The 12,141-nt window shown below is 39.6% G+C and overlaps 1 protein-coding gene across 1 annotated transcript in view; it reads left to right on the forward strand.

The window, feature by feature from the left end:
• atp13a2 (ATPase cation transporting 13A2) overlaps positions 1-12,141 on the forward strand; it is a 93,326-nt gene that overhangs the window by 66,863 nt on the left and 14,322 nt on the right. The window contains exons 15-25 of the mRNA XM_063033138.1: positions 370-558; positions 650-856; positions 1,896-2,000; positions 4,178-4,334; positions 6,555-6,675; positions 8,061-8,185; positions 9,138-9,298; positions 10,362-10,472; positions 10,924-11,003; positions 11,291-11,443; positions 11,703-11,799. Of these exons, the coding sequence (XP_062889208.1) occupies positions 370-558; positions 650-856; positions 1,896-2,000; positions 4,178-4,334; positions 6,555-6,675; positions 8,061-8,185; positions 9,138-9,298; positions 10,362-10,472; positions 10,924-11,003; positions 11,291-11,443; positions 11,703-11,799 (1,506 nt within the window). The remainder of the gene's footprint in view (positions 1-369; positions 559-649; positions 857-1,895; positions 2,001-4,177; positions 4,335-6,554; positions 6,676-8,060; positions 8,186-9,137; positions 9,299-10,361; positions 10,473-10,923; positions 11,004-11,290; positions 11,444-11,702; positions 11,800-12,141) is intronic.

Raw genomic sequence — 12,141 nt, forward strand, 5'->3', positions numbered from 1 at the left:
TAAATAAAATAGAGTCCTGTTTGTTAATTGCAAAATTAACAAACAGGACCCAAAGTTAGGATTGAACTTCGGTCTTTAGTGTCATGAGGTGTTGGCTCTAGTGGCTGTACTGCTGCCCTACTTTCATTTAGTTTGCTTCTGAGGTTTTGGTGTCCATTTGGGGAATTCTAAAATTGTGCCACATAATCCAAGAAGTGCAAATCAGTCCAGTGAACAAGGTGTGCTCATTGTAAAGCAGTGTGTAAAGAGCATCAGTTTTCTTCAGAACTCAGTTTCCGCTTTCTCCGTTGCCTTTGTTGTTAATATGTTGTGGTTTTCAAGTAGCCCGGTCTTCCTTATAACGAGTCTTTCTTTCCTTCACATTTATAGGTGTCAGTGGGCCGGCTGTTGACCCGTATCCTTGATTTGATCACGATCATTATTCCACCTGCTCTCCCTGCTGCCATGACTGTTGGGACAATCTATGCTCAAGACAGACTGAAAAAATATGGGATATTCTGTATTAGTCCCCCACGCATTAACATCTGTGGCAAACTGAAACTCATCTGCTTTGATAAGGTGAGGTGTCTAATCAGCAAAGGACTCTGGCTTAGACTTCCAAGTGTAAATTTTCAGCAGCCATTCCCAAGCTAATTCCTTTCCTTCTCAGACAGGGACACTTACAGAGGAAGGCCTGGACTTTTGGGGAGTTGTATTGGCGGCAGGCAAGAACTTCGATCGGATTATTCATGACACTCAGCACCTGGATAACAGTCAAATGCTGCATGCACTGGCCACCTGTCATAGCGTCACACTGCTAAATAGTCAACCAATTGGTGACCCACTTGACCTGAAGATGATTGAGTCAACTGGTTGGGTAAGTCAACACCTGGACTAGCTTTTCCAATGTACTCTCACTGAAAGGAGAAGACGGCAATATTTGGTTTTGTTCAAAAAATTGTAGAGTATGCAGAATTTGCAGGGTTTACATCTGCAATTGATTAAGTTTTAGTTTGCAAAACCTCATCTCTCCGTTCTCTAAATGGTGACCGTAATTACAGGAGTGGAGGAACTCCTTTCACCCAGAAGGTAATGGGAGTTGGGAACTCACTGCCTAAAAGGGTGGAGGAGACAGAAGAGTATTTAGACAAGCACTTGATGAACCAGAACCTACAAGACTAAGAGTTGGAAGAACTAGGCTGTCTAGCCTGTGTGGATGCAGTAGATTAAAAGACTTCTTCCTGTGTTGTAAACTTAGTGATTTTCATAATTCTATTCAGTCCTAGCAACATACTACAAATAGCACTGAGGTAAATAAACCATTAATTAATTCCAGGTATTAGCCACAGGGCATGAAAAGGAACAATAACAATTCCAGGTGTTCTTAAGTTGACTGTCTGCCAGGTGTATCTGGAGAACTTCAGAGACTTCTTTTAGTAGAATTGAGATTATTTTAATGTCAAAACCTATTCAGTAGAAGAGTTTGATATGCTGCCTAGGCTTTTCTTACATTGCATGACTGAACAGCTAAGTCCAAATCACAGTTTAAAATGAACCATTTAAAAGCTTTGTTATGCTAACTGCCTTTCCTCTCGCAAGATCTCCACATGGTGGAGAGGGGTCAGAGGGCATTTGCCTGCGAAATATATTCATTAGCATCTTGGTGGTCACCTGGCTTCCAAATTCCAACCCCTTTCCACTTGGATAACTTCATGACACTGCATTTGTCATGGTTATGAACCCCTTTCCTCATTTAATGTGACATTTGGAGCATCAACACACAAGAATATAAATGAAAGCAGGTGATAGTTTGCAGTTCAGTGTGGTTATCCTATGTGGTGGTGGTATTTGCTCTATTGTTAGTTTGTCCATAAATTATTTGTATTTACATTAGTGAACATGTACTCCATTTTCAGATTCTGAATGATGAGACTGCGGACTTGGATGTGAACAGAACATTTGGAATGAAAGTTCTGGCTGTCATGAAGCCTCCACAGCTGGAAGAACAGCCATTTGGAAGCGTTGAGTGTCCTTGTTTAATGATCGATTCTGGGGCAGAATTGGTTATGTTCCAATGTTCTATTCTAATCTCTCTTTTGAATTGGGCCTGTTAATGATATCTGTGAGGAGTAACTAGAAATGTTGAGATGGTAATTGCACTGTTCAGTGTGGTACTGAAGCATTCAGACCAGCAGTTATCCCTGATTAGTTTGTTTATCTGTATAGGGCTCAGATAGAATAAAAGTAAAAGAAATATTATGCTGGGCAAAGAACTATATCGGGCAGTGATAAATTTGCCTGATATCAAAGTCTTGTAGATTTAGATTAACATGGGACAGTTATGTGATGTTCCAATTGGGAATAGCCTGTAGCACTTGTTAGAAATAATCATTTGAGCCATAATAGCCAGGTCATCTGAGTAGAAAATAACAGATGTTTATTTTATATGAAAAGCATTAACTAAATTGATTGGCCTTTGCCCAGATGATCAAAACTAATCAGATACATTAGATAAATTTTTGGAAAATCTGCAATGGTTCCCTCTCCTCACTAATACATTGACACAAATCAATTCAGCATCTTGTTCAAGGCTAGTAGTACATGTTCCTTACTGGTATGATTTAACACAGCTAATTTGTAATATTGGTACCTGGTGCATTTGCCTGATTCTTCCATTATTGGCAAAGTACATAATTGGCAAGTTAAATTGGTAAAATTAGTTGGAAACACAAAACCTACAGCACAATACAGGCCCATCGGCTCACAAAGCTGTGCCGAACATGTCCTTAACTTAGAACTACCTAGGCTTACCCGTAGCTGTCTATTTTTCTAAGTTCCATGTACCTATCCAGGAGTCTCTTAAAAGACCCTATTGTTTCCACCTCCACCACCACCGCCGGCAGCCTATTCCACACACTCACCACTCTCTGCATGAAAAACCTTACCCCTGACATCTCCTCTGTACCTACTTCCAAGCACCTTAAAATTATGCCCTCTCGTGCTAGCCATTTCAGTCCTGGGAAAAAGCCTCTGACTATCCACACGATCAATGCCTCTCATTATCTTGTACACCTCTATGAGGTCACCTGTCATCCTCCGTCGCTCCAAGGAGAAAAGGCCGAGTTCACTCAACCTATTTTCATAAGGCATGCTCCCCAGTCCAGGCAACATCCTTGTAAATCTCCTCTGCACCCGTTCTGTGGTTTCCACGTCCTTCCTGTAGTGAGGCGACCAGAATTGTTCTCCAAGTGGGGCCTGACCAGGGTCCTATATAGCTGCAACATTACCTCTCAGCTTTTGTACAGTTGATAATGTCTTCAGTTAGTCTTGCATCACTTTGAGAAAGGAGAGATAATATATGGCTGTTCTCTAATAAGAAATTTGATTACAACTGATGTGGGAATACAGTGACACAGTCAGAGTTCTTGTTACATCCTTGGAAATAAAATATAAAGTTAGGCTTAGGTATAAAATTAAGTTATAAATATTCACCGGTTAGGAATACAAATATGGATGTGCCTGATGGTTGAAGCAGTAGAAGATATAAGCAGTGACCATTTCACTGGATTCTAGCTAGAGTTAGCAGCTTCAGAAAAAATGAAGGGAGACAAAAGGTAAAAATTGAGTATTTTTTTAAAAACAAAGTACCCTGTATCAGATATCAAACATCAACTCTTGGAGAATAGTGATGGTGGAGTGGGCTGTTGGCAGTATCATGGTACTGGTAGTTGACTCCTGAGATGTATCACAGCTGATAGAGTTGCTTCCTCACCACACCAGCGGTTTGAAATCAGTCCGGACCACTTGTCTGTGTGGAGTTTGCATTTTTTCCATATGTGATGCTGCAGTTTACCCTGGGTCCTCTGTTTTCATTCCATATCCCAAAGGGACATACCTTTTGGTGAATCATTCTAAGTTGCCCTTAGTGCATAAGTGAGTGTTAGAATTGGGAGCAGTTAACTGGATTGTAGTTGGAATAAAATGGGTGAGCGTGGGATTAATATAAATGGATGCTTTATGGTCAGCACAGATCTAGTGGGTTGAAGGACCACTTTGCTTGTACTATTGACTCTTTGATGGTGGGACAGTCTTTTGTTGTTAAAGAATGGTCATGTGAATGCATTGCCCCTGACAGTGGGTATTAAGGGGTTGATTTAGAACCCTTGGCACACATATCTGTTCTTTTTCTCAAAACTAGAAACAAGAAACAATGTTGGGGATTCTTCGTCGTTTTCCATTTTCTTCGACATTACAAAGAATGAGTGTGATCACAAAGAAACTAGACAATTCGCCACTTGAGGTGTACATGAAAGGGGCACCTGAAATGGTTGCCAGCCTTTGTGTAAAGGAAACAGGTAACTGACATTACCTCATAAACTTCAAATTTGCATTACTTCTGGTTATTGGTTTAAGTGATTTTTCAGTGTTTAAAGAGTAAAGCTCTAGACAGTAATAAATTAAGTAGGATTAAAAACTTTACAAAATTAGGGGAACATCAACCATAGACACTACTTAATTTCTAAATACATTATTTAGATTCGTGGTGATCTCTCATTTTTACACAATGGATAGTTTAGTAAAGACAGAGAAAAGGTTAGAGGGGTGAATAAGGTGATTTGACAGTGAAAGATCTGAGCATAAAAAGCATTTTAGCAGGTTCTGGATTGGGCAAGTAGCTCAGACAATGGGTGTTATATCAACTGAATGTATGGAAATGCTACTTCACATGGGTTAGGGGTTGGTGAGGGAAAATCACAGATAATTTCTTCATGCTGAGTTATTGAAAGAACAACTGTGACAGAGTTAGAGAAGACTATCTTAGAGAAATTGGAAACAAGTTGGAATAATAGATGCTGATTTTTAAGACATTGAAGAACTTGAGCTATTATAAAAACTTGGTCTATATTTCTTTAAATTGGATTTATTTAAAAATTCACCACTGGCTGTTCAAACAGTGAAGATATGGAATTTGTTGGAGTCCTGACATTTTATGATGCAGAAAGGATGACATTTGTATTAACAAGATATTTTCATATTTGAATATGGTATTTTCTTTCCAACTGGGCTATTGTGATAAGGTGTGATAATATAACCAATATTAATGTTACTTAACAGTGATATTTAGGTGCACAATTGGAAGGAACTACATTAAATAGTATTTAATATACAGGCACCTGGAATCAGATTATCAGATGCCTACGTAGCAGGCAGAATAAGGTTAGATAGATGAAATTGCAATCATCAAAGGCAGGAGTTCCCAACCTGGGGTCCACGGAGCTCTTGGTTTAATGGCAGGGTTCATGGCATAAATAAGGTCAGGAACCCCTGATCTAAGGTATGAGACAAATTTCTAAGACTGAAGTTATGTGTGTCTGAGAAGCGGTAGTGGTTCAGCATGACTGAAGCGGGCACAAGTGAAATGAAATGGGAGAATGGTGACCCAGGCTTCAGCAACTTGGGTGCTAAGTATAAGAGAAAAGCTTGACACAAAGGACACAGAGTGAACCAGTTGTAGTTCTGCACGATATATACAAACGTTTGTCAAGTTTACCAAGTGATGGATCAATATAAGTCACTGCTCTGAAGTTATTACACACAATACTAAAAGAACCACGAATGACAATATTGATAATGATTCCCAAACCTCTACTGACCTTCATTAGAACAGAGCAGGCAGTGAGTAGGGTGGAGAAAAAAGATGGTGAGTAATAGAGAGCTTGTGATCACAGTTTAGCCTGTGTTTGGCAAAGTGATTAATTGGTCTTTATTTGGTCTTCAGTGTGGAAGACACGCAGCAGAATCCATATGCCTGGCCAAAAGAAATATAAGTATATCCTCACTTGGAAAGAATGTTTGGACACTGTGTGGGAGGTTTGGAATAACAGATGTTAAATCTTCTGTTCTTACATAGATAAGAAATAATAAGGCTGGTGAAAGTTAAACAGGAAATCATCATATCAGAAATTAGTGAGGGTGAGAACATTGTACAGGTGGTGGGAATGGCAAAGTATAGTCTGTTAAATGTGGAGTCTATTTAGGGTCAAGCCACTAGTATCTCTGTAATGGCTGTGTGTGATCTGGAGTGAATAGGATCTGAAGGGAAAGAGTTGAATCTGGTTGAGGGGACCTGCACATTCAGAAGAAACAATATTAAAATGGAAACACAAGAGACTGCAGATACTGTAATCTGGAGCAACGTAAAGGCACTGGAGGAACTCAGCTGGTTAGACAGCATCTCCGGAGGGATATGGGCAGTCAACATTTTGCATTGACATCCCAAATGTCAATTGTCCATTTCCCTCCACAGAATATGAAGATGACCTTGTGAGGTAAAGTGATCCAGAGTGAAAAAATTCAACCATTACAAAGTCGGTTGATAGGAAGAATTCCAGATGGCTTTGAAAGCTGGAGGCTTTTAATAAATACCAGTGAAATCAAAGGGATTAAGTCTAGGTAGGACTGCCCAATTAGAGTGAATAGTCAGTGTTTGATCATGTTTCAATTGAAATGAGAGGTGATATTTCTCCTGCTTGACTATGTTTGCATCCAATACATATTCCTGTTTTTCCTTCCAGTTCCTGCTGATTTCTCTGAAGTATTAAGATACTATGCCAATGATGGGTATAGGGTTCTGGGACTTGCATTCAAAGCACTAAGTCATGATATTACCTTTGAGGAAGTACACACATTGGAGAGGTATGTAGCTGATACTATGAATAGTACTTCTTCGATTTTAATGTTATATTTGTAATTCTGAGACCCAGTTCAACAAACTCTTCTCGTCTCACGTCCACCTTTTTTCTGTACTTGGGAATACTGTGCATTCATTCATTAATTCTTTCACAGGACCTCAACATTTGGATGATCTTCCTGTCTTTGTTAATTGATTTGTAAAATCCTAGCTCTGTTAATTGTATCCTTCTTGCTGGTCTCGTGTAATTTGCTCTCTGGCTTTTCCTAGTTTCTCAGTTTGTTAAAACTAATAAAACGCAAGAGACGGTTAAATAATTTGTCTGCCCTGAAAGCAGAAAATGATGGATATACCCAGCAGTCCAGGCAGTATCTGTGGAAGGGAGATTGCTTTAAAGTTTCATCAATGGCCCTTTGTCAGAACTGGGGAAAGGGGAGAGAAAAAGCAAGTTAGTTTTAAGTTACAGAGAAGGGTAGGGAGGAATAGATTAGACTAAGGGAATATCTCTGATAGGGTGTGGCCAGGGTTGCCAAGGTGGTAAACTATAAATTAAATCTTACAGTCACTAGCTCAGTGGTAATTTAAGATAGTTTGTTTTCTCTGCAAGTTCTGATGAAGGACCTTTGATCTGAACAATTCCTTAAACACATGTTCCTTATTCCACATGTGAGAGTCAGAGTCCGGTTTATTATCACCAGCATGTGTTGTGAAATTTGTTAACTTAACAGCAGCAGTTCAATTACAATGCATAATGTGGAAGATAAATAAGTAAATAAATTACAGTATATTGAATAGGTTAAAAATGGTGCAAAAACAGAAATAATATATATTTTAAAAAATGAGGTAGTGTGCAGGGGTTCGATGTCCATTTAGGAATCAGATGGCAGAGGGGAAGAAGCTGTTCCTGAATCGCTGAGTGTGTGCTTTCAGGCTCCTGTACCTCCTACCTGATGGTAACAATCAGAAAAGCCCGTGGGTACTGGGACTCCTTAATAATGGACGCTGCCTTTGCGAGACACAGCTCCTTGAAGATGTCCTGGGTACTTTGTAGGCTAGTACCCAAGATGAAGCCGACTAAATTTACAACCCTCTGCAGCTTCTTTTGGTCCTTTCCAGAAGCCCTCCGCCCCCATACCAGACAGTGATGCGGCCGGTCAGAATGATCTCTATGGTACATCTATAGAAGTTTTTTGAGTGTTTTTGTTGACATACCAAACCTGGTTCTATTTCACATTTTCTGCATCTGCAGTATTTTTTGCTTTTCTATTTCTCTGCTCCATTTTGAGCAGTTAAATACATACAGTAAATGCGAGAGTGTAATGTTCGGGGAAGTCTGACTGCTAATTGGAAACATCCTTACCAATGCAACTATATGCTTTTGTACTGACAGGAATTCCGTGGAGAGTGAGATGACATTCCTGGGATTCCTGATCATGAGGAACATTTTGAAACCAGAAACAAAGCCTGTCATTGACAACCTGGTTAGAGCTAATTTTCGGACTGTAATGGTGACAGGTAAGAAGCATTGGTTGTGTAAGTGATGAAGAAATTATGAAATGTCAAGTGTGTGGTGGTGTTTCAGGATACTCTGACCCTTTTGGCTGAGCAGTATTATCTAGATAGGTTTACATTGAATGTGGACTGCCATCGTGTGGTGTTTGCTGGAAGTACTTTATGCTCATCGTCTGAATTGGAATTTTGTTTGTCTATAGCATTCAGCCTTGTTTCCTGTGCATTCACTAATAATTTACTCTAAAGCTTCTAAATGTGGTTCCGTTCCACAGGAGGCAGGAACCCCTTACTAGTTCATGAAATCCTGGCTTCTATTTTAGGTTTAATAACTTAAACAAGCCATAACTCAGAGAAGGAACAGCAACTTCATAGTTACCAGGATATTAGAACAGTATGTTGGGCCTTTTCTTCCAAAATCTTTACGGTGCTTTGTCTGAAAGAACATGAATGTGGCCATAAGTTAGTTCCCTGTTCTGTACAGTTCCTGCTGTTCTGGTTTGATGATATGATTGGATACCAAAGAAATAAGTCATAGTAACTCTGGTTCTTGGATCCTCTGGTACTAAATTATTCGTTCTACTTATTTATTCTTCTTCCTCTACAAAGCTTGCCAACATGATCAAGGCAGTTGTAGATCTCATCTATTTTGTAAAAATACTGATTCATTTCAACGTGAATGGTAATATTTTTGTTTGATGAGAGGCCCAGACTGGAATTGTCAGTTATTCACTAGTTCACTCCTGCACCGAGGCACTTTTCACCATTCATTTACAAAGTTGCTTCTAAGAAGCAGCTCCAGTAACAACAAAATAGCATTACATGTGGCCACAGAATATTGTAGATTGCAGCTCAATCGCTAATTCAGTAAGTGCTTAAAAAATTAATTCGTTTTTGGGCTCAAGAACTGAAAGCAGAGGGGGAAAAAAACAGGCTAATCGAAGGATTTTTCTTCCAGGAGATAACATGCTGACAGCGCTGAATGTTGCCAGGAATTGTGGAATGGTGGGTTTGTCAGACAAAGTCATCTTTGCTAATGCCTCCCCACCCTCACTTGGTAAATCTGCTTGCGTGAAGTTCCAGCCGTCAGACCAAGAACTGGACCTGAATGTGACTCAGGTAGGTGATTATGTAGGATGAGAGAACAGATCAGTTTCTCGAGCATTCCATTGGATTATTATCAGAATGTAGAGTATTTAACAACAGAGCACCATTGGTCTTTGAAGCAAGCTGCAGAATAAATCACCTTGTATTTGGTAAGAAGAGTTGTTGAAACAAGTTGTTCATTCTTCTAGAACGTAGAACAGTACAGTATAGGAACAGACCACTTTTTCTTGCGGAATATTCAAGGTAGAGTGCTAAGGATAAACAACAAAGACTAGCTGAATTCTAAGATGGTGTTAGCTGTACTATAGCAGGCAAAGTCAAGTATAAAAGGTAAGACCTTTACAGTTTATGTATACTTGATAAAAATCAAAAGCAACACACCTAAGATGCTGCAGGAACTCAGCAGGCCAGGCGGCATCTATGGAGAAGAGTAAACAGTCGACGTTTCAGGCCACTGTCCTTCATCAGGACTAGGAAGAAAGTGGGAAGAAGTCAGACTAAGAAGGTGGGGGGGGGGGAAGGAAGAAGTACAAGATGGTGAGTGATAGGTGAAACTGGGAGAGGGGGGTAAAGTAAAGAGCTGGGAAGTTGATTCGTGACAGAGATAAAGGGCTGGAGAAGGGGGAACCTGATAGGAGAGGGTAGAAGACCATGGAGGAAAGGGAAGGTAAAAAATATATATCAGTTGGATAGGAGATACCAAGGTAAACAAGTAAGAAGGGATGAGGAGAAAGAGCAGATAGGGCACGATCCTTGGAACTTAATGATAGAAATATAAGAGCTGAGATGTTTGGAGAGGTGCAGCAGTTCTGATGAAACAGCACCTCAGTTTCTCTGGCACAGATGCTTACAGATCTGCCAAGTATTTTCAGCCTTTTCTGTTGGTGTTTCTGATTTCCAGTGTCTTTATTGCTTTCTAATACACACAAAATAGATGCGAACAAGATCCTTTGGGAGTTAGTGAGGGGCTGGTGTGGAAAGGGATGGATGGGCTCTGACAAAGGTACTATGCATGTATCTGTGTTGTGCTTGTAGTTCAAATATACCCACGCATTGTTATCCTATATTTTAACAGCTGCAGCAAGAAATGGGGAACCACTCTTTGGAACAGTCTTATTATCACTTTGCAATAAATGGAAAATCTTTTGCAGTGATTTATGATTATTTCCCAGATCTGCTACAAAAGGTGAGAGTTCAAGCCTGATCTTTGACTGCCTGTTAACCGTTTGTTTAGGTTGAAGAATTACATGCCTTACTGTGGTCTCAAATCTGTAACTCTGTCAACTTATAGATTGAGAGGTAGGTTCTGGGAAATGTTGGCATGGTGGGCAGAAAGCTTTGTAACAGTTAGAGGTTGGTATGACTTTAATTGGATTGGATGGTTAACACAAAACCTGTGTAATATTAATGGAAACTTTTTGTTTTAAATAGAGCAGGTGCAGTGACCGTGAGCTCTGATTCATTATTAGAAAGTATGTGAAATAGCTATATTCTTTGAAAATGGACACAATCTCATATTGACAGTAGTAAGTCTCCATGCATTTCAGACTATCAGGAAAAGTACCAGTTTAACTTTGGACAGCAGGTTAATTAGGGCATATTTTAATCCACTTCATGTTTTAATTGCCTCTTTTCAGATCCTGCTACGGGGCACAGTTTATGCTCGAATGGCTCCTAATCAAAAGACACAACTGGTGGAGAGCTTTCAGAAATTGGAGTAAGCTGACATACTTATTATTTAATGTGAGCTAAAACTAAACAGTCGCATTAATGCTTCTAGGATGTTGTGATATTCATACGCTCTGGAAGTATATTTGAATATATAATGTGTGATACACAAAGAATTCGCTTGAAAGCAGTTATTTTGTTCAGTAAACTTTCTTGAACACTGTTATTCAAGATGGTTGCCTTTACAATCAAGGCCCATTTCTTTGTTTTTTTTTAGTGTGCTGGATGGATGTAGAACTGCTGTACATTAATATTTAATGTTCACCCTTTCTTCAGGTACACTGTGGGAATGTGTGGAGATGGAGCGAATGACTGTGGGGCTTTAAAAGCTGCAGATGCAGGAATCTCTCTCTCTGAGACTGAGGCTTCAGTAGCATCGCCCTTCACCTCAAAGATAGACAACATTAAGTGTGTACCAATGGTAATTCGGTGAGTTCTTTGATGCTCGTTGTGATGGAAGGTTCTTTGGGAATAGGAATTGTCATCAAGATTGCGAGATGTTGCCACGGGCATAATTATTGCACTAGGGACTATAACTTCATACTGAAGTTAATTGTAAGACTTTCACTTTAGCTGTACTGTTGAGTAAAATAACAGTCTGCATTCTTTAATTTTGGGTATTCTTCTATTAATTTTGAAGGTCTTCTTTAAATTGTGGTTTAATACAGAAATTTTCCATTCCTTATAGGGAAGGTCGAGCCTCTCTTATCACATCCTTTGGAGTTTTCAAATACATGGCCATGTACAGCATGATTCAGTTTGTCTCGGTGCTAATATTGTACACAGTAAGTTCATGCATTTTGTGGGTGCACATGGAAGCCATCCTGGACCAAATAATTTTGTCTAGACTTTTCGTGAGCGTAATTTATACAAGAAAGTGAAGAGAGCAAAAGGACTGTGCAAAGACATTTGTGTGAAAAAAGTAAAACCAGAGACAATTCCATGGTAGTGCAAGAAGTGATCCATAGTGTTCAGTTGCTGAGTTAGGGTTTGAGTTGTGCAAGTCAGTTCCAGAATCTGATACGTGTAGGAAAGTAGCTCTTCCTGAAGGTGCAGGACTTCAGATTTCTGAACCTTCTGCTCCATAGTAGCAACGGGAAGAGGGCACGACCCAGATGGTGAGGATC

This window comes from Mobula hypostoma, chromosome 25 (assembly GCF_963921235.1).
Source record: "Mobula hypostoma chromosome 25, sMobHyp1.1, whole genome shotgun sequence".
NCBI classification, from domain to species: Eukaryota; Metazoa; Chordata; class Chondrichthyes; order Myliobatiformes; family Myliobatidae; genus Mobula; species Mobula hypostoma.